This window comes from Drosophila biarmipes, chromosome 3R (assembly GCF_025231255.1).
Source record: "Drosophila biarmipes strain raj3 chromosome 3R, RU_DBia_V1.1, whole genome shotgun sequence".
In the NCBI taxonomy this organism is placed as follows: domain Eukaryota; kingdom Metazoa; phylum Arthropoda; class Insecta; order Diptera; family Drosophilidae; genus Drosophila; species Drosophila biarmipes.
In genome coordinates this window covers 5,395,198-5,414,358 of record NC_066616.1, presented here as the reverse complement: position 1 = coordinate 5,414,358, position 19,161 = coordinate 5,395,198, and the positions used below count along the sequence as shown (strand labels likewise).

At 46.8% G+C, this 19,161-nt stretch overlaps 7 protein-coding genes across 9 annotated transcripts; 2 read left to right on the top strand and 5 right to left on the bottom strand.

Moving 5' to 3' along the window:
- Nucleotides 1-27: 27 nt before the first annotated feature.
- Nucleotides 28-5,911, bottom strand: LOC108027227 (E3 ubiquitin-protein ligase Godzilla). Its single transcript, XM_017098561.3, has 9 exons — nt 5,582-5,911; nt 3,073-3,346; nt 2,820-2,992; nt 2,667-2,761; nt 2,406-2,599; nt 2,146-2,341; nt 1,597-1,944; nt 1,398-1,533; nt 28-1,332 (listed from the first exon to the last, which is right to left on the bottom strand). The coding sequence occupies exons 2-9, from the start codon at nt 3,181-3,183 to the stop codon at nt 990-992; spliced, it is 1,596 nt and encodes a 531-aa protein (XP_016954050.1). The 5' UTR covers nt 3,184-3,346; nt 5,582-5,911; the 3' UTR covers nt 28-989.
- Nucleotides 5,912-6,453: 542 nt separating this feature from the next.
- LOC108027346 (general transcription factor IIF subunit 1) lies at nt 6,454-8,585 on the bottom strand. Its single transcript, XM_017098763.3, has 4 exons — nt 8,437-8,585; nt 7,448-8,367; nt 6,796-7,386; nt 6,454-6,733 (listed from the first exon to the last, which is right to left on the bottom strand). The coding sequence occupies exons 1-4, from the start codon at nt 8,458-8,460 to the stop codon at nt 6,532-6,534; spliced, it is 1,737 nt and encodes a 578-aa protein (XP_016954252.1). The 5' UTR covers nt 8,461-8,585; the 3' UTR covers nt 6,454-6,531.
- Nucleotides 8,586-8,693: 108 nt separating this feature from the next.
- On the top strand, nt 8,694-10,672 carry LOC108027347 (uncharacterized). The gene is made up of 2 exons (XM_017098764.3): nt 8,694-9,051; nt 9,111-10,672. Exons 1-2 carry the CDS (start codon nt 8,917-8,919, stop codon nt 10,617-10,619), a joined length of 1,644 nt encoding a protein of 547 aa, XP_016954253.1. The 5' UTR covers nt 8,694-8,916; the 3' UTR covers nt 10,620-10,672.
- Nucleotides 10,673-10,771: 99 nt separating this feature from the next.
- Nucleotides 10,772-11,285, bottom strand: LOC108027136 (U-actitoxin-Avd3l). The gene is made up of 2 exons (XM_017098353.2): nt 11,136-11,285; nt 10,772-11,077 (listed from the first exon to the last, which is right to left on the bottom strand). The coding sequence occupies exons 1-2, from the start codon at nt 11,218-11,220 to the stop codon at nt 10,890-10,892; spliced, it is 273 nt and encodes a 90-aa protein (XP_016953842.1). The 5' UTR covers nt 11,221-11,285; the 3' UTR covers nt 10,772-10,889.
- A 320-nt stretch (nt 11,286-11,605) lies between these two features.
- Nucleotides 11,606-13,856, bottom strand: LOC108027177 (uncharacterized). The gene is made up of 3 exons (XM_017098465.2): nt 13,597-13,856; nt 12,643-13,037; nt 11,606-12,587 (listed from the first exon to the last, which is right to left on the bottom strand). The coding sequence occupies exons 1-3, from the start codon at nt 13,840-13,842 to the stop codon at nt 11,693-11,695; spliced, it is 1,536 nt and encodes a 511-aa protein (XP_016953954.2). The 5' UTR covers nt 13,843-13,856; the 3' UTR covers nt 11,606-11,692.
- A 334-nt stretch (nt 13,857-14,190) lies between these two features.
- On the top strand, nt 14,191-16,931 carry LOC108027175 (carnitine O-acetyltransferase). 3 transcript variants are annotated; one of them, XM_017098461.3, is made up of 5 exons: nt 14,191-14,328; nt 14,762-14,840; nt 14,904-15,970; nt 16,021-16,269; nt 16,330-16,931. In XM_017098461.3, exons 2-5 carry the CDS (start codon nt 14,802-14,804, stop codon nt 16,889-16,891), a joined length of 1,917 nt encoding a protein of 638 aa, XP_016953950.1. In that variant the 5' UTR covers nt 14,191-14,328; nt 14,762-14,801; the 3' UTR covers nt 16,892-16,931. The 3 variants fall into 3 exon arrangements, with proteins under 3 accessions (XP_016953950.1, XP_016953949.1, XP_050745026.1); XM_017098460.3 differs by lacking the exon at nt 14,191-14,328 and adding an exon at nt 14,557-14,684; XM_050889069.1 differs by lacking the exon at nt 14,191-14,328 and having other exon boundaries at nt 14,700-14,840.
- Nucleotides 16,932-17,159: 228 nt separating this feature from the next.
- On the bottom strand, nt 17,160-19,146 carry LOC108027176 (uncharacterized). Its single transcript, XM_017098464.3, has one exon. It carries the CDS (start codon nt 19,065-19,067, stop codon nt 17,178-17,180), a length of 1,890 nt encoding a protein of 629 aa, XP_016953953.1. The 5' UTR covers nt 19,068-19,146; the 3' UTR covers nt 17,160-17,177.
- Nucleotides 19,147-19,161: the final 15 nt, after the last annotated feature.

Below are 19,161 nucleotides of genomic sequence, written 5' to 3'. Positions count from 1 at the left end.
TATTGAAACGGAAAAAATAACCATTGATTAGTTTTTGTCCATTACGTTTATTCGGTTGAATGTAAATTAAATTTAGATTATACTGCCACAGCATTATTAAATATATATATATCTGCATCTATGCCCTAATTGATTTCGTTTTGTTGTGAACAGCTTTTATTGGTTGCATATTTAATTTTTTTTGGGAAAAATAATCACAAACTAGCGCTTACATTTTCTACTTTAGTGGAGTGTGGCAACGACATTGACTTGAAGTATAATTTGATCATGTTTGAAAAAATTCATTCGCCTCTGGAAACATGGGTCGAAAATCTATTGCATCATTGGATTTCAGTTTCATATGCTATATGGTAAACTTAAAATTAGTTAAATCGAGAATAATGTACAATATACAGGCCAATGCCACATAATCATTTGTTTTAATTTCATTGTGATTTTGTTGGAAAACAGTTCTAAAAAGATCAAAATAAAAGACCACTTTTTGGGTAAAACATGACTATGTTCGTGGATCAGTTTAATAGGTGTGTCTGAGTGTTGCTTGAACATATAGCTGTTTTAACTTATTGATTAACGCGAACCAGGCAAACTATTAAATCTTAACTTGGTATTTTTCGCCTTTCATCTATCGTTTACATTTTTGGTTGGGAGTTCGCAGGCGGTTTTCCTGTGCCAATTGGGTTAATTGTAAAATGTATATAAAATAAATCACAATTTGTATACGCGTATAAATGACGTGTGTGTGTTTCGTGTCTGTGTGGGTTTTTTGGGTGGGTGCCCTGGAAGTGGGACAGCGCACAGTCCAACACAAGGATCGGCTACATATTTATTAATATTAATAATAAACATTTGTTAATTATTTAAAACAAAGCAGCTGGCAGCCACAGCATAGATCGCGAACCCAAACGAGAATCCGGAACCGGGCTCTTGGTTCGGGGATCGGCGACCACCTACAACCTACAGGCTAAGGACTCGCGGCGAACTAGCTCGCCTCATATGAGAAACTGGCGATCGGATGCGCTGTGCGGCAGGGCAGCCACGCCTATGCCGCCCTGCGTTGGCGTTTGCAGGAACGCCGAGTCATCGACGGCTTGCGAGTCCGCGGCAGGCGTGCTGATTGCTATCGGTTCGTAGATCGAGCGATGCGGTGGCATTTCGTCGTCTTCCTTGAAGGAGCCGCTTAAATTCGGATTGAGGATGTTGTTCGATGCGGGCGAGGCCACGGCAATTGTCCCCGTCGCCGGCAGACCCATGGCACTGGTACCCGACTCAACGTGCTCCAGATAGGGTGGCGCCGCCACACTAATCACAGTCGGCTGGCGGCGGAAAAACGATCTGAAAAAACAAGGGGACGCATTTTAGTTATAGTTTACCGAATTTAAACACAAAAAGTTGCTTACCCGAAATTGATTCGCGACCAGACCGAGGGCCGACTTTCGGTTAACTGTTCAGCAAGGTGGGCCGGCAGGTTTGGAGCACGATCGAAGGGATTGATCCGTTCTTGGGCTCTAGAACGCATGGCGGAGTCCAGCAGGGCTGCAAGGGCAACTCGATTAGTTGTTAGCACAATTAAAGAGTTAATTTTACGAGCACACGCACCGTTCTCATCATCAGAGCTTTGGGTTTCCTCGAAGGGATTTCGACCACCGTCTCCGCGCCGGAAGGTTCCGTGTCGCGTTGTTCCAGCATTAGCCGCAGCCGCTACACTCGAGCTGCTTCCGGCGGCTGCTCCAGCAGCCGAGGAGGCGGAGCTCACCTGCCTGCTGTTGGACTGTTGTTGCTGCAGCAGAGGCGTCGTGTCGTCATCTGTGTCGGTGACATTATCCAAAGAAGGCTGTCGACTCCGACTTGCACGCGCTTCGCCCTTGGTAAAAACCTTGCGCTTACAGATGGGACAGACGCGTCGGTTTTCGGTGAGCCATGGATCGATGCAGTGCGTGTGATAAGCTGCAAGGAGTGGACGGTTTAGTATACTTAAATAATTAAAGTCATCAATATATCAACTAAGTTGCTTTGCCTTTGGTTAAGAGTCGTAAGTTTATGAGGTAGACATTTCAAAGGATTTAATCTGAACCTGTCTTTTAAATGATTAATCCGAAACAAAGGCAAACTGCGTAACTATTTTAGTTGATTAATTTAGTATCTTACGATGCGAGCAGGGCAGCACGCGCAGCTTATCGTCCTCGATGAAGTCCTCCAAGCAGATCACGCAGGTGTCATACTTGTTGTTCGCATTGTTCTTGGTGTATCGGAGCACCGGCAACTTCTTCAGCATGCTCTTTGGCAGTCGATGGCGACGCAGGCGGCGCTGCTCGCGGATGCACTTGTAGATCATGTAGATAACCTGTCCATCAAACAAAGAAATCCAGTCAGTGCCATAACAAGCGATTTACCTGTAGATCGCTCACCATGATGATGAAGCACAGGCCAATCAGTATGGAGAAGGGCAATATCAGCTGGGTGTTGATGTTGAAGGGCAGCTCATCATTGATGATTAGCACCACCTCGGGCGTCATGTAAGTGACCAGCGCTACGCCTGTTGTATGGCCCACAAAAACCGAGGGTATTCTTATGCCAGACGAATTGTCGGCGGACATTTGTTCTGCATTTCGGACAAGAATAGGAATAGGAATTGGCTTGCACTTAAATAAATGTGTGTATTCGGTTACCCAAGTCATCGCTTTCATTATTGTACACAATCACAGCAGAATAGCTCGCGTTCTGGGCCACTCGTACCTTCCGCTCAAAGGTGCAATCGCCACCGCTGAAAAGAACCGAATTTAACCTATTAAATTCCATTATTTTAAACTTATTTCACTCACCGCGACACTAGGGCCACGAATTTGGCTGTGGGTGGGTAATTAAGGTGCGGCGGCCTGTCCAGACTATCACAACCGAAGTAAGGGCGCTTGGCGGGAACCACGTACACTTTGAGACCATTCGATGGCAGATGGGGGCCGAACTGTGCCGGCATATCATTAAACTCCTCAATCAACTGTAAGAAGTACAAGGTAATTAGTGTTGTTGGTACACTTTTTTTGCAATAAACCTTATTTTTAGAAACTGAGAACTTGCCTGGCTAGTTGTTTTTCGGTAGACCAGCACATGACCCCTGGCCACGGCCGCCTCATGACAGACCAGGCACAAACCCAGAAGGGTGATTATGTGACAACTCCTCTGGGACATTTTGCCACACAGGAGACGACTTTTGGAGACGGGGGTTCGTCTATACTGTTATTGATCTAGTCCGCTAAGTCCACTGCTGCTGCGATTTGTCCTTACCATCCGCACTATAAGCATTTCTCATCTGTGTGTCACTGACAGCGATTCTGTGCGCTTGGGCCTCGGACTGAAAAACAAGAAGGCGGACGTGTTTAAACAACTGATATTTTTAGCTACTTGAAGATTGTTTCTGAAAGGCAGAAATTAGTCAAGCTTCAGGGAGATCTTTAAATATATATGGAAATAATACAATTTTATAAAAAAAACAAAAATGATATGAAAAATATTACTTTGAGAACGTAAAGCTTTCGATTAAAATAAATTTCTTTTTTACACATTACATTTGGAGATAACCATATTTGGTTTTTATGTTATAATCATTAATTGCAATCGTCCCTTTATTTTTTATTATAACATATATTATAATTTCAATAAGATAATTTTTAATACTTTTAGCACTCGGTAAATTTGTATGTCCTGCAAAGGTCTTTAAAAAAAATGTATATTTAGGCCTTTTTAATCGAGGTGTCGTGTAAGGTAAGCTGAAGTGCTATTATCCTGTCCTCTGTTGTAGGTGAGGACCCTGCGTGAAGGCAACCTGTGGGTATTCCTCCCCGCCTCCAAGTCACTGGCAAACAAACAGCTCGGCTGATAAGATAAACGGCTTGGGATTATTATTTTTATTTCACGACCAACTGGGAGTATTGTTATACTGTTGATTCTGCAAAATTGAAACGTTTCTTCGGTCATGCTGCAGTCAACAGCTGTTTTGTTTGTTGACACATCGGTGGACATTGCAGTTTCCCTCGAATGCATTCTAGCTTGCTTAGCAAAAAATCAACGCATTTCGCTGCACGTCCGTTATTGAGCTCAATTCGCCATCAATTGATTTTATCGCGATCCAATAGTGACCGAGATCTTGGGGGCAGCTGCAGCAGTCAGAACAAGTGGGTCTGCTTGCCGGCTTAAACCAGATGAGTCACGGGCAGCTCTCCATGATAAGAACCCAGTCGCATGCCCCTTTGACTAATCGGCACCAGAACGCCATCGGATCGGATTCCCAGATGGGCCAGGAACAAGTGTGGAAAGTTTTTTACGAAAAATTATAAAATCTGCTAATATGTTGGGGCCACACTCCGGGGGTTGGTGTGCAAATATGTCACAAATGTGTATTAAATTTACGATTTAACAAAGGAAACGTCACAGGCATTAGCACTTCGGTAGACAAACGGAGCAGAGGCTTAATGAGAACGTGACTTTGTTTTATTGGATGGGTAAACAATAAATGGGAGGCCGACCGTTGCTGTCCCACTGCCAAATTCGATCTGGGGAGGCGCGTGCGTTTACTAGAATTCACTGAAGGGATTGCCCAAGAACTATGAATCGAATATCATATTAATGCTGCATTCTGTTTCTTATAGAATTGACCTGAAATTTTTATTTGTACCTTTAGATCAGTAAAAAAAATTTGGCAATTCACTATAAAAATATAGGAACTATAAACATCTGAATACGTGTTTATAATTCGAATAGAAAATCGATGTTAGACCGTAAATTAAGCATTAGGCTTATACTTTTTAAGCGTTTGGTTAAGAGTATACCCCACGTGGTATTCCTATAAAAAATTCATTAGGGATCTGTTTTGGAATATGCTTTATATACCCCAATTATATTATTTCTAATGTTTACATACATATGTACATAATGAAATTTAACTTTAATTAGTTTAGTAAAAATAAGAGACATTTATTCTTTTAAGAAAGTTATTTTAAACACTTTGAAAAATTAAAAAAATAGTTTTAATTGTATTTCTCATAAAAAGGACCTAGCAAGTATTCCTTGCACTGAAAAAGTACATACAGACGAAATATCCGGGCAGACAGATTGGGTGCTTGCCAACCAGGAGCGTCTGGGAAACCTGGAATCTGTGGAATTCGCGCTAATTCGCTTTGTGCCGAGGTCCGATATCAAATTACACATTACAGCCCAGCACACGCAACGCCCACCCACCCAGTCACACACGCACACCTTGAACTCTACAAGGCACGAGTGAGGTTTCAAGGTTTTCTTTTTGTGGGAACGTGTATGCATTACCCACACACACATCAGGTGTGTGCTTCCTTGGTTGTGGACAACCGAGTTACAGGTGAAGGCCCCAAAGGATACGCGAGGAATGCGCCCGACGGGGGCAGCAGCCACAAGTTAATGTACTTCAATTTCGTATGCTCGCTTTATTATGCTTTTTCAGGCGTAGCTGCGCCCCTTCTGTGTGTGCGTGAGTTCAATTAGCACAACAACAGAGCAGCTGAGCGATTTCCTGCGCATTTCCCGACTTTTTCGCGTACGCCCACGGCTCACTCACTTGATTAGTGTTTTCCCTGCTGTTGGCTAACTTTTCGGGCCGACTTCTGGCCAGTTCCCCGATCCAATCCGATTTTTTCAGCACTCGCTCGCCCCCTCACTCGTCGCCATCGCAGTGGTATTGCGTTGTACTTTGTTTTGCTCCTTCGCGGGATCTCCTTGACTCCTCTTGGTTCTGGGTCGAACTTCAACGGGGTTGTGGCCAGCGCAGAGGCTGCTGAAAGAGCATGACAGTCGCGATAAGAATCACTCGGGGTTCACTTTCCTAATCGACGGATATTAGAATTTACATCCCATCCGCACACACACACAGCTAGAGCTGGGGCAATGTCGATGGCCGCTAACAGTATTGCAGCGATGCTTGGTTATCGGCTTATCGACGACTTCACTTCCGATAGTATTCGATTTTCTCCACACCAAAGTCACATCCCCAGCATGGAAATGTAAACAAAAGCGTCTTTTTGAAAATTCAAAAAACGCACTCAAATATATTCCTTTGAATTGATTATTTGTCGGTGAGTCTCTTAATATAAGTGTAGATAAATAAATAGCTATATTAACATTTTAATACGCAATATTGTACTTCAAATTGAATCTTTTATCCTCTATTTTAAAAAGCAAATAATTTCAAAAAACTCGCGATACGATTGGGATTGCTGTTTAGTTAGGTTTTTCCAATATTTTACGACTCAATTTCAATAGCAGTTCCAGTTCTAAACATTTTGTTTTTCAAGTTTGCAACAGAAACGTGCCTATTTAATAATTCACTTGATTATCAAATTATTTCTTTTGACTTCATTAATTTTGGGAGATTATTATCATACATACATGCTAATTTTTTACTTTCTGATGTTAACCCGATTTAAACACGAATTTCAAATGGTTGAGAATATATTAAGTGGAACAATAGTGCATTTGGATGGTAAAATATTAAAATCACACGACTGCAGGCTACTTGATCCAGAGATACATTTTCCCTTGGATGGTGTGCTTGACGGGATTTATCTTCTTCAGGATTTTCGTCATGGTCTCGACCAACCGGTCGCTCGAGACCGGCGTCTTCTTGTTCTTGAACTTGGTAAGCAACTCGGTGGCTGTAAGGGGTTTTCGCTTGAGATAGCGACGCACTGCCTCCTCTGTAATGCCGTAGTCCCTAAGGAGAGAATAAAAAAGGATCAATACGTATTCCAGTAAAGATTCCAAGGGGTTGCTTACTCGACTTTGCCGCCAGAGAAGGAAGAGGGCAGCGAGGTGCTGATCTCGTTCTTGGGCCTCTTCGCGGGGGTGCTGGTGGGACTGTTGCTGGTGTCCGAGCCGGTGAGATCGCTGGGCAGGCTGTTCATCTTGCGCTTGCTGGCATCCGTCGAGAGCGTGGGCGTAGCCGAGCGCGATTTGTTGGCGTTGCTGCTGCTGCTGGTCGAGGCCTTGCTGCTGGCAGCGCTTTCTTTTTCCTTCTCCTTCTCCTTGTCTTTGTCCTTGGAGGTGGTCTTCTTTTTGGGCGGCCCATTGCTGAGGTCGTCCTCGGAGTCCGTGCTGTCGGAGCTGAAGTCTGTGGACGAGTCTCCGCTGCCGTTTGACTTGCCCTTCTTGTCGTCCTTGGACGGTTTCTTCTTCTTTTTGTCCTTGGATCCCTCGTCCTTGCCCTTTTCCTTCTTTTTCTTCTCGCCATCGGCGTCCTCCTTGTCGGACTCATCAGACTTCTTCTCGTCCTCCTCCTCTTCGTCGGATGTAAGCAACTTCCGCAGTGCATCCTCCTCGGCCACTCCCTTCATGTCCTTGTCCACCTTTGCCTCCGGATCTGGTTCGCTGTAATAACGGATAAATAGTGGTTACAATAGGATAAATGTTAATAATCCGGAGTTCGTACTCTTCACTGGAGCTGGTGTCGTAGTCCATTTCTCTACCCTCCTCGTCACCATCGTCCGACTCTTCGAAAGCCTCGTCATCCACATCCCGCTTCTTCTTTTTCTTGTCTGCGCCCTTCTTGCCCTTGCCCTTGGACTTTCCGTCGTCGCTGTCCTCCTGCTCCTTCTTCTTCTTGTCCTCCTCGTCCTCCGAGTCGGACTCATCCTCGGAATCGATCCATTCGTCCATGTCAGTGATCTTGAGCTCCTTGGACTTTTTGGTGGCTGCCTTTATCAGCTTGGCCTCCTCTGGATCCTGCTCCTCCTCCTCGTCGCCGCGCAGACGCTTCCGCAACATAAGGGAGAAGTAGTTCATCACCTTCTTGCGGCGACCGAATTCCTGTTCGGCCTCCTCCGCCGACAGGGATTTGTATCGTTGAATGGGCTGGAAGTTGTACCACTCGGTCAGGGGATAGGCCTCGATGGCGCCGTCTGGTGCATGGGTGAATACATAAAAGGCGGCATTCTCGCCCACGCCGCCCTCGCGGATGCCCTTGAACTTCTTTCCGGTCTTGCCGCCAACCTTCAGGATCCAAGGCTGCGCCTCCGGACGGTACTTTCGCGCTATAATTCCAAATTTCTTTCGCCGCGCCTCCTCGCGCTGATCCCGGTTGTACTCCGATCCAGCGCCGAACTTGGGCTGGTCCTCCTCCATGCCCCGGAACTCCTTCATGTTGTTCTCCCGCTCCAGTTTCACATTGCGCCACTGGGCGAAATCGACGTTTAGCGTGGCGTTGAACCTCATCACATGGTGCTTTTTGGGCATCTTGGGCACCCGGATCTTGAACTCCTGCACGTTGGAGGAGGAGGAGGCGGATCCTGAGGCGACGGAGGCAGCGGCTGCGGCAGCTGCGGACGTGGAGCCCCCGCTAGCAGCGCTCGGCTGCAAAGAGAACAAGGTAGGTGCGCAAATGACGTACTGGAGCAGAGCGCCGTCGGATTCTGGACTTACCGTCGACTTCGACCCACTCGACATGCTTATATGTTCCACTATAACGCTTAATAACTATCATATGTTCCTAATTAACGGCTATTCTAATATATTTTCCGAACTATTTCAAGTCGCGGGCAGAAGTGCTGGATTTCCTAGTGATGAGCCTGCCGCCCGATAACACAACTGCTGTGAATGGTCCTGTTATTTATCGAAAGCCATGGCTGTCTCTCTTTACCCATTGTTAAATATTTATTTTATTATATTTTAGGTTTCTAACCCAACAACAGGCAAAAACAAAATAAATGTTTATTTGTGATAGATTTTAAACCACTTAACCATTTTGGAAATACAAAAAGAGTGACCGCCATAACAGTTCACTGTGACAGTTAATGCAGTTACTCTGTGCCGGTTATCGCCCACCTCTAGCTCTCGCGGAATTAGTGTAATTTGGATTGTTTAACTTTACTAGGGCAATTGGACGCTTGAAAATAAAGGAAAATGTCGCGGAACGTGACCCTCTCGGACGAGCAGAGCCGCCTCAACGCGCGCCTGGAGGCGCACATGGTATACATATGCCCTGAATGCGGGAAGGCCTTTCGCACACAGGCCGAGTGGCGTCAGCATCTGAACACGGTAAGTTGAAGATTTTCCCTAAGCTCTAGCATCGTTTAATGGCTTGTGACATTCCACAGAAACACGACTATCTGAAGAAGACCTACTCGGACTTCAACTTCATCCAGATCGACGAGCGCTTCCACGAGTGCCAGCTGTGCTTCAAGTGGGTGGAGAACGCCCACAAGACGATTGCCCTGTTGCAGTACCACTACTTCATGCACCTGGAGCACAGTGAAACCTACCGCTGCGTGCACTGCCGCATGGCGTACACAAGGCGCAGGGCTCTGAACGTCCACCTCTTGGACACGCACATGCGGGAGATCGAGAAGTACGAGAACAAACTGCGACAGATGAAACGGCAGCAGCAAACGAAGACGGCCACTGTGGCAGGATCTGGTCCAGCGAGCCCTACAAAGGGACGCGGCCGCCCCAAAGGGTCCGTGAACAGAAAGCAAAAGGATCTGCTGCAAAAGGCGCTCATGGACATCGATCTGAACACGGAGTTGGAGAAATCTCCCACTCAACCAGCGGCAGCAGCGGCAACAGTTCCTGCTGTCGCCAATAAAGTCAATACAAATGTCAGTGAGCAAAATCTGGACAGGTGTTTGAATGCCTACGAGGACATTGTGCGCAAGGAGGAGGAAAAGCTGCCCAAGTTTGAAGACGATTTGGATGCCCTTTGCCAGGAGATCTTTGAGGATGGACCAATCACCACCAAGGGCAGGCCAAAAGCAGATGAAGAGCAGCGACCAGTGGAAACGCAACTGCCTCAGGATAATCAGGAGGTGGTCATCATTGAGATCGACGCTCTTGGCAAGGAGGAAGTGGCCCAGCTGAAGAAGGAGATGAAATCAGACCCAGTCGTTCCAGCGGCTAAGCGTCGTCGCATCTCAACGACGCCCACCCGTGACTCAGACTCTGAGATGTCCAACAACGGCTTGATTAAACTCGTGTCGTACTTGTGCCCAAACTGCGGCAAGGAAATCGCGTCCATGGATGGATGGCGCGCGCACGTTTTCAAGAAGCACGACTTCGAGCACATTGTCGAGAACAGCTTCAAGATCATGGAGCAGGGGCGCAAGGCCATGTGCCTGCACTGCCGCGAGGTGCAGCCAACAACCAATAGGTCGCTTCTCCAAAAGCACTACTTTAAACATCTGCCCTACAGATCCTACCTCAAGTGCACCCTCTGCGATCGCACCAAGACCAGCACCTCAAAGATTCTCAACCATATCCGCTACAATCACCAGGAGGAGCTGCAGCGCAAGAACAAGACGCAATTGCTCATAAAACCAGAGCCCAAATGGTTCAGTCCGAATAGGTCCGGCAAAGCAAACAAGCCGGATGAAGCTGCTTCTGATGGCGAGGAGGATGGCGACGAGGAAGGCCTCGTTTGCGAGCACTGTAACAAAACATTTAAGACCAAATGGCGCCACGAACGCCATGTAGGCGCATGCAGAAAGGCTGGCGTTATCCGGCCATCATCCCCAGTCGAAGGCACCGTCGAAGCCATGCTCAGTAATCTGCGAGAGGGGCACATTCGAATGAACGCCATCTGGAAAGCGATGCAGCGTGAAAAGGTTTAATTGTAGTTTAGTTTATGTCGATTAGCTGAAAAATAAAAAAAATGAAAGATTTATTTGACTCTATTGATACATAAGAGTACCAGTATTCCTAATAACATTTCCCGAATTTTGAATTTCTTCTGATTAACTACGATTGCCCCTGATACAAATGATTTTTTTAGAGAGTAATTAATTGTTTATTATAATCTTATTGTTTAACATATTACATTGGATAAAACTGAAGCAAAGACGTATTATCAAACAGGGTAAAAATATTACAAATATACGAGTTTAGGGACACGACCTTTGACAGTGCCTCAGGGAGCAGTAGCGGTTTTGGTTGCCGCCACATCCAAGATACTTCATCTTCATGCACCTCCTGGATCTCTGGTCCCAGTACCACATTTCGTCCATTGCACTGCTTCGGCATTGGCGTCCTCCGCGTCCTTCATGCTTACCCCCGAGGCAGTTCAGTTGGCCTATTGGAGAGTAAATTTGATATAGTTCCACAGCTTTAGGATTCAATTGTAAACTTACCACTAGGACGACCGACGCAGCTATTCTGGGCACATGTGAGGGACACATAAAGGACAAAGCAGGCCAGAACCAGAAGAAATTTCATTTCGAACGGATTTTCAAGATGCTTGATGGGGTTTGACTTATCTCGGCAGATAACAGGTTTATATAGGTGGATGCCCAGCTTGTTGCGGGAATCGAATCAGAACATCTCAACAATGATCTCTATTGTACGGCCTGAGACGAACGCATAATACTATTCTGAAAACCCAACGTTTCAAAAATCTGCTGTCACAATGGAGATGTGTTTTTCTCCTAAATGTCCATTCTACAATAAAGCTGATAAACCGACCTTCAATTAATCTCTCTTGTTAATTTATGTGTCACGCCAAAAACACTTGTGCTTTACTTTATTGTCGATCAAAATAGATTGTGTTTACATTAATGAAAAGTCTTAAGCCAAGTAATAATTTATCCAACAATTAATCAAATATGTTAAATAACTCCAAATATTTATTGACAAATTGTACAATGTAAATCAAATTTTTTTCTAAAATCCGAGAAAGAAGTTTTGAACATTAAGGTATACCCACCCACTCGGGCGCCCAGAAGGAGCTCTTTTTCGAGCGACTTCGTCGGCCTGCACCGGCACTGTGACTCATGGTCCGCAGCATTATTCCGCTGCGTAGCACCTTCTGGCGACGGCTGCGAATCCTTTTGTAGACAGCTTGCTCCAAGGTTCTGAACTTTAAGCCCTTCTTCTTCGAGCGATAGTCCTCCACCTCGTGGTTGCTGGTTATAATTACGATCTTGCGACGACCGTGGTACTCCTCAGCGTGCTTCATCACCGCCAGGAAGCGAGCGAATTTCTTCTCCAGCGCGTCTTTGTCTAGGGGTTCCGGTTTGGGTTCCAACACACCTTCAACAGAGCCCGGTGTCCCAGCTTTTTGTGCACCTTCTGAGGAACCGGGTGCTCCCCCGCCTCCTGGCGCTGGAGCAGGGGTTTCGCCTGCCCCTACTGCTGCGGTTGTCCCGCCCTCAGCTCCTGGAGCGCCTGTTGTGGTTGATCCGTCGGCCTGGGCTGCTGGAGTGGCTGCTCCTCCTTCAGGTGCTGGCGCCGCTGCTGCTCCGTCTCTGGGTTGAATTTTATCGCTGCTTAGCATGACGAAGTCACTTTTCCTCACTGTTCTGGGTTTAACTTTTGCGTTTGACGAGTTCCCAGCTGGCGGCCCAATCTTTTCGTAGGTCTCGGTTTCCGAACAGAGATGCACGTACTTGGGGTTGACTCCGGTCTTGCAGAGTTTTCCCGCCAGCTGCCCGCTTTCGTACACCCTCGCTCCCACCACGGGAGCGTGTCCATAGTTGCAGGTGAAGAACGTCTGCAGCCAGCGGTTATGGGTCTGCTGAACAATGGCACAGCCCACAAACTCGGCGTTCTCCAGAACGATCTGTATGAAGTTGTACTTGGGCGGCCTAGCGGAAATGGTAATTAAACATTGGTTTATTTTCATGAAACGAGAAATCTCACCCCTTATGCGGATCCTTATACTTGATAATGTCCAGCATCGAAGTTCCTGCGTTCTCCCGCATCCACAACGCTGTTATGTCCTTGAGGATGTCCTCCAAGTCCGGGATCTTTCCCCTAATAGCCCGGTAGCCCACTGTCTGGCCTGCGTGGACTGCTGTCTTCGTATTCCGGCACTCATCGCTTTTCATGACGCAGTCGTGCACATTGTATTTGGCCAGGAAAGCCAGTTCCTGGTCCCACTTCAAGGTGCCCATGCGAGCAGCCGGGCTGAGTCCGTTAAAGCCCCCCTTGGCCACGCTATCACGAAGCTCGTTGAAGCGGTGCAGTAAAAACTTTTCCAGCCTATCGTTTATGTTTACAACTTCAGCGTCAATTGCACACTCGCTATGCAGTCCCTTAAAAATGTAATTTTAAATATTTTCAGAATGGTTGGAGAAACTCGTCAAGTGGTGCTGATCAAGAATATATATACTTTATGGGTTCGGAAACGTCTCCTTCTCTGCGTTGCACACTTCTGACTGAAATCAATATACCCTCTGAAAGGGTATTAAAACCAAAGATATAGTATTTATACCCTTACAGAGGGTATAATGATTTCAGTCAGAAGTTTGCAATTTCAAATTCAATTTTATCAAAATCGGACGACTATATCATAAAGCTGCTATACGAACGATCGGAAAATTGGTGGGAAAATAATGTAAAGAAACGATATCTTTTGCGTGTTTTTAACATATAACCTTCTAGCTTAGAAATATTATAATTATTTTATTGTTTTTCCACCAATTTTACGAATGTTCCTAGGGCAGCTATATGATATAGTCATCTGATTTTTATAAAAATAAAATACGAAATTAAGAACTATTTAAGAATGTTAATTATTTTCAAACCAATTTACTAATGAAAAATGTTATTTTTATGCGCCTACGTGGCACATCTTAAAGTTTAATAACTTACGATCGTATCGTTGCAGGCCACGTGCTTGTGGCCAGGGCTGCACAGCGAGGGATCACAGTAGTCCGGAACTGAATCCGTGCTATTTTCCGCTGCTCCCTGAGCTGTAGTGCCACTATCCTTTTCCGCTGCACTGGTCGTGGTCTCCGTCGCCCCTGTGGTGGTGTCTTGAGCTGATGCCAAATGAGTGGCCAAAATGGCAGACAGGAAGGTCAACCCAAAGGCCAACATTTTCCATCCAGAGATCATGGCGTATTGAAGACTGCCTTGCAAAATGTACGTTTTAACGCATCAATCCGTGAAATTACAATTTTGAAAGCTTGGAACATGCAGCGAAATAAAAATTATTTAAGTGGTTTATATGACATTCATATTTTGACCAATATTATTTAAACTTTTATAAGTACTTTAATTCTTCAAATTTGAATAGTAACGGATATACAAAATTTTCTTGGATTTGGAATGCGAAAAGAATCCCCCTACTTTTTATTGTTTCCGGTCTGGTTTGCTGAAAACATCGATAGCCCGCGAACAATAAAAATATCGATAGTATTCTTTTATCCTAAAATTAAATATTTGGCGAGTTATTAAACATTTTGTAATAGTTTTGCTATTGAAATAGGTACTACAGCAAAATCAACGAATTGCATTGAGCTTTTATATGAGCACCTACTTAAATTTGCACTTGTTGCTATAGGAAATCAGCTGTTTTTTGTTTTGGTTTGCATAAGGAAGGTAATAACCCAACAAAGCAATATAAATGTAAACAAAATCTAGATCATTTTAATATGAGGGGAAAGGACAAGCGCAGCATGATGTTATTAATTTAAACTTGTATTTAGCATAAGGTATTCAGTTAATAAACCGCATACCTGCATATCGAGGAGCGCAGTGTGAGAGTGAGAGTGAAAGTAAACCGGTCGCTGATAGCGTCGAGGTGAGCTCCATACCCTTCTGCCTACGTGGATGGCTCTCTTGACTGCCAGTTGACAGCCAACTGCCGTTTTGCTTGCATCTCCTCCACAGGCGGCTAATCGTGAGCCACTTATTTATCGCCTCCTATAGCTGTAGATTATGAGCAAATATCAAAGGTTAACTTCGAGCTACAAGGGGAGCGCTGCCAGCGGTCCAAGCACTGACCCATGAATACAACTCCTATGTCTTGCAGCACACCGCTTGAGAGAATCCCCGAAAGACCCGACAACGAGATGAAGTTCGGACGCAACGGAAAGCTTTTATGGAACCTGGTACGCTCTTGCTGTTATACTCCTGCATCTGCCCTTTACAGCCCGCCTTTAATCGCATTCCAGACCAAGAGCTCGCTTGGTCAGCAGTCCCAGAATGGCATTGCCAAGAAGGCGCTACCCGCCAGCAGCTACAGCACCGCCCAGAAAATCGCAGCCTTGGAGCAGCCAAACCTCCTGAAATACCACGTTCTGCCGCTAGAGGAAACGCTGAACCGCTTTATGACCACCGTGGAACCCTTGCTCACGCCCGAGGAACTGGAGCAGCAGAAGGGAATCACCGCCGAGTTCTTGAAGAATCAGGGACGCGACTTGCAGCAGCTCCTGGAGGAGACCGGCAGCAAGGAGAAGAACTGGTTGGCTCACCGCTGGCTAAAAGCTGCCTACCTGCAATATCGGGATCCGGTCACCGTCTTCGTGAGTCCAGGCATGACCTTCCCCAAACAGGACTTTAAGGACTCGCGCGCCTTTGTGGACTACACGGCCAGGGTAATCTTCGGATTGGGTGAGTTCAACGACATGGTGCATGCCAACAAAATTCCCGTTGTGAAAATGGGCAAGAACGAGCTGGATAACAGCCAGTTTGGCAAGGTGTTCGGCACCTGTCGCATACCCAGAAGGGGTACAGACGAGATCGTCTACAACCCCAGCTCAGATTACGTGGTGGTGATCTACAGGAACCACTTCTATCAGCTGAAAATATACGGCAAGGACGGAAAACTTATTGCTGCCCCATGCCTAGCTGCCCAGCTGGAAAACATAATGCAGAAGGAAACAAACGTGGGAGTTCCCTTTGGTATTCTGACCACCGACTCGAGGGACAACTGGGCGGAAGCCTATGAGTATCTGTCAGATTCGCCGGGAAACAGGGACTCCCTTAAGATCATTCAGAGTGCTCTGTTCACTGTCTCGCTGGACGAGGCTACCCCCTTAAAGGACGGTGAAGAGGCCAACGAACTGATCCTATCGCTGATCCATGGAAGCGGCAGCAAAACCAACAGTGGAAACCGATGGATGGACAAGACTATTCAGTTGGTAGTAAACCCCAACGGAAATGTTGGATTCACCTACGAGCACTCGCCGGCTGAAGGACAGCCCATCGCAATGATGATGGACTATGTGGTGCAGAAGATGTGAGTGGAACGACGTGTGTAAGGAGCTAAGCTAATGCGTTTGCTTTCAGGAAGGAAGATCCCAACTTCGGTGACAGCGGCTCGGAGGACTTCACTCCCGCACAGAAATTACTGCTTTCTTCAAGTAACAAAAGCCTGGAGAAAGCATTGACAGCCGCTCAAGAAAACGTCGACAAACTTGCCGACGCGCTTCAGATGAAGGTTCTCAAGTTCGACGGGTTTGGCAAGGACTTCATTAAAAAACAGAGACTGGGCCCAGACAGTTTTATTCAGATAGCGCTGCAGCTCGCCTTCTTCAAGTAACTGGCTAGGCCTAACGTTAGAGATTTCCAAATTAACCAATTTACTCGATTTCACAGGATGCACTCTGAACCACCCGCGCAATATGAGTCCGCACACTTGCGCATTTTCGATGGCGGCCGCACGGAAACCATACGGTCGTGCTCCAACGAATCCTTGTCCTTTTCCCGGGCCATGCAGGATTCCAATGCCACAGACCAGGAGCGGGCTAGGAAGCTTCGAGAGGCAGTTACTTCCCATCAGACGTACGCCAAGCTAGCTCTCCAGGGAAAAGGAGTCGATCGTCACCTGCTAGGGCTGAAGTTAATGGCTCTGGAGAACAGCAAGCCCGTTCCAGAGTTCTTTAAATCGCCGGGTTTCGTGAAGTCGAGTCACTTCCGCATGTCCACCTCACAGGTGGCTACTAAATACGATGCTTTCATGGGCTATGGACCGGCGACTGACGATGGATACGCTTGCTGCTATAATCCTCGTGATAGCGACATCATTTTGGCCATATCTGCTTGGCGCCATTGTCCAATTACGGATCACCTAAAATTTGCCAAGACCCTTGAGCAGTCATTTTTCGAAATGAAGAATGTCCTAGAAAAGAATCCTCCTGAGCCCAAATCCAAGTTGTAGAGTTTCAACATACATTTTTAGAGATTTATTAAGCTTTGAATGCACTTATTTTATTTAACAGTCGGGTTTCATGCCGACATCCGTTTCGGTGAACAAAAAGCCTTTTCTATTTAATTAATCAAATTTCAAAAATGGTGCCTGACGAGCTACTAGGCTTTCAAGATACCTTAAGATAAACCGTCTACCCCACTAAAAAAAGAGCACAATTAGAAGACAAATCGAAGAATACCTTCCTTTCTTGGAGCTAAGTATTAACATGCACTTGTAGTCAGTGGTCAGGTAGATTTTATTGTTTACAGTTCTTGTTCAAATAGGAAACGAATCGTGCAAAGTTCGTCTTTACAGTGTAGATGGTGGCCCGTCGCTCCTTCAGCTCGCGGCGTTGCTGTCGGAGCTTTGACTTGAACACCACTTCCAGGGACTGGACGCGATCGCACATCTCCAGCTCCGCGATGATCTGGGGCCAGTCCTCCACGGCGAATATGTCCATTAGCGCATCAAGCCCTTCGGACAGAGCCCACAGATCCTCCTCCTCAGCGCACCAAGTCAATATATACAGGGTTATAACCTTAACCAGTGGCTCTGACAGCAAGGAGCCCAGAGTGCCCAGCATTCGGTTCCAGTTAACTCGGATATTTAGATCTGTGCACTTTCTGGCTCCTTCGATAATCATATTCAGGTCATTCTCGGTCATCTGACCAAAGAGATCCTTGCGTGCCTTGAGCAAACTTAGGGAGGAACGCATCAGAGAGGTGATGGCTTCCATTACGATTAAATCTTCGGTTCCCTTAAAGGCCTGCTGGCCCAAGTTCATCCACATGTTATAAATATCGCTGTAGCCTCCCAAATCTTCTGCGGGCAGCACGTTGCATAGGTTCTGGAGACAAATCAAATAGGACACCCGCATTTTGGAAACTTTTTCCCTGATACTTTCATGCTGAGAAACAAGCTCCTCCAAGGCAGGATCTAAGGGCTGAGCTTTTTGCCAAAGTTTTTCGATTACTTTGTTCTGCTTGATAGTCTCCAGGAAATTGGCGGGCAATCCACCCGTTCCACTGTCAGTTGCCTCGTCTCCCATCTCGTAGTCGGCCACGCTCTCAGTCTCCGACTGATTGCTGTCGGAATCCCAATTGCTCTGGTCATCGCTGGAGCCTAGGTTGGTGATGATCTCAGCTACCAGACGCTGGGCGTCTAGCAAGTGCTCCAGATTTGTAAGTGCTGCATCAGCATCGCACTGGTTCGGTTTCGACTGATTTGCACTTTGGGATTCCGTCATCTCCTCCGTATCCATCGAAATATCCAGCACTGGCACCTCATCCTTCGACTTGGCATTCTGGATTTCGTTTTTGCAGCTCAGAATCTGGGCCTGTGCATCGATGGAGAGTAGTTCATCCAGACTGTTCAGGATCTCGCGTGTGTGGGCGGCCGAGCAAGCGGGAACATTGCATAGGATACCAGCAGCCAAAGCGTTAAGGTACAGCTGCGCATGATTCTCTGCGGGAACAGCAAGAAGTTCTTGTAGTATGTTACTGCTGGCCAGGACGTTCCATGAGCTGGTGTTGCTCTCGGACACCACCAGCAGCAGTTGAGCCACTGAAATGGCAGCCTCCAGGCCGAACTTCCGGTAGTCGAAGCCCAGCAGCAGGACGTGAAGGAAGTTTGCCTGGTTGAAGGCTTCTGTGGCCGTGGGCGAGCTCTCGCAAAGATTTCGCAGCAGATGAATGGCCTGCTGGAAGGTGTCCGCATGCAGTTCGTTTTCGAAGCCATTCCTTGTCAGATCATAGCTCCGGATTAGTGTCAGAAGAGCGGTCAAAATGTCGCTTTCCACGAGAAAGTCGCACACCTCCGTCCCGAACACCGATAAGTTCCGGAATGCACCAGCTGCCGCATTCCGGATGGCTCCCTCCTTGTCACAAAGCAGGGGCGCCGCAATCCGGGCCAGGTCACTGCCACATATCTCCCGGACCTTCTCCTTCCGCAGCGCCAGCACGGCGAAGGAGTGCAGTCCGTTCAGCTTGTCCTCCACATCCGGCCGCTGCAGGTGCAAGCAGATCGCCTCGATGGGCCCACAGCCCCCCGCCTCGCCCGATGCTTCCAAGTCCAGAGCGTGCTCAAGATCAGATGAGGTTTCCACGCCGGAGAGCGTCCGTGTTTTTACTTTCCGGACTTTTCCCATTGCAACAAAACAAAAGTGCACGTGTTTACTATAGAGCTGGAACAAAAGGCACACCAGCGATGTTCCCAGATTTTTGGCAACTTCGATGTTTTCT

Bases quoted from the DNA above. Each gene is read 5' to 3' on its own strand.
- LOC108027136 (XM_017098353.2), bottom strand. From the start codon at position 11,220: ATGAAATTTCTTCTGGTTCTGGCCTGCTTTGTCCTTTATGTGTCCCTC. The intron at 11,078-11,135 runs GTAAGTTTACAA...ACTCTCCAATAG, and splicing joins CTGCGTCGGTCGTCCTAGTG to GCCAACTGAACTGCCTCGGG.
- LOC108027175 (XM_050889069.1), top strand. From the start codon at position 14,736: ATGAATACAACTCCTATGTCTTGCAGCACACCGCTTGAGAGAATCCCC. The intron at 14,841-14,903 runs GTACGCTCTTGC...ATCGCATTCCAG, and splicing joins GAAAGCTTTTATGGAACCTG to ACCAAGAGCTCGCTTGGTCA. The intron at 16,270-16,329 runs GTAACTGGCTAG...TCGATTTCACAG, and splicing joins CTGCAGCTCGCCTTCTTCAA to GATGCACTCTGAACCACCCG.
- LOC108027227 (XM_017098561.3), bottom strand. From the start codon at position 3,183: ATGTCCCAGAGGAGTTGTCACATAATCACCCTTCTGGGTTTGTGCCTG. The intron at 2,993-3,072 runs GCAAGTTCTCAG...TACTTCTTACAG, and splicing joins ACCGAAAAACAACTAGCCAG to TTGATTGAGGAGTTTAATGA. The intron at 2,762-2,819 runs GTGAGTGAAATA...GGTTCTTTTCAG, and splicing joins TTCGTGGCCCTAGTGTCGCG to CGGTGGCGATTGCACCTTTG.
- LOC108027176 (XM_017098464.3), bottom strand. From the start codon at position 19,067: ATGGGAAAAGTCCGGAAAGTAAAAACACGGACGCTCTCCGGCGTGGAA.
- LOC108027346 (XM_017098763.3), bottom strand. From the start codon at position 8,460: ATGTCGAGTGGGTCGAAGTCGACG. The intron at 8,368-8,436 runs GTAAGTCCAGAA...TTCTCTTTGCAG, and splicing joins CGAGTGGGTCGAAGTCGACG to CCGAGCGCTGCTAGCGGGGG. The intron at 6,734-6,795 runs GTAAGCAACCCC...TTCTCTCCTTAG, and splicing joins TTCTCTGGCGGCAAAGTCGA to GGACTACGGCATTACAGAGG.
- LOC108027177 (XM_017098465.2), bottom strand. From the start codon at position 13,842: ATGATCTCTGGATGGAAAATGTTGGCCTTTGGGTTGACCTTCCTGTCT. The intron at 13,038-13,596 runs GTAAGTTATTAA...TACATTTTTAAG, and splicing joins TGGCCTGCAACGATACGATC to GGACTGCATAGCGAGTGTGC. The intron at 12,588-12,642 runs GTGAGATTTCTC...CATTTCCGCTAG, and splicing joins TATAAGGATCCGCATAAGGG to GCCGCCCAAGTACAACTTCA.
- LOC108027347 (XM_017098764.3), top strand. From the start codon at position 8,917: ATGTCGCGGAACGTGACCCTCTCGGACGAGCAGAGCCGCCTCAACGCG. The intron at 9,052-9,110 runs GTAAGTTGAAGA...GACATTCCACAG, and splicing joins GGCGTCAGCATCTGAACACG to AAACACGACTATCTGAAGAA.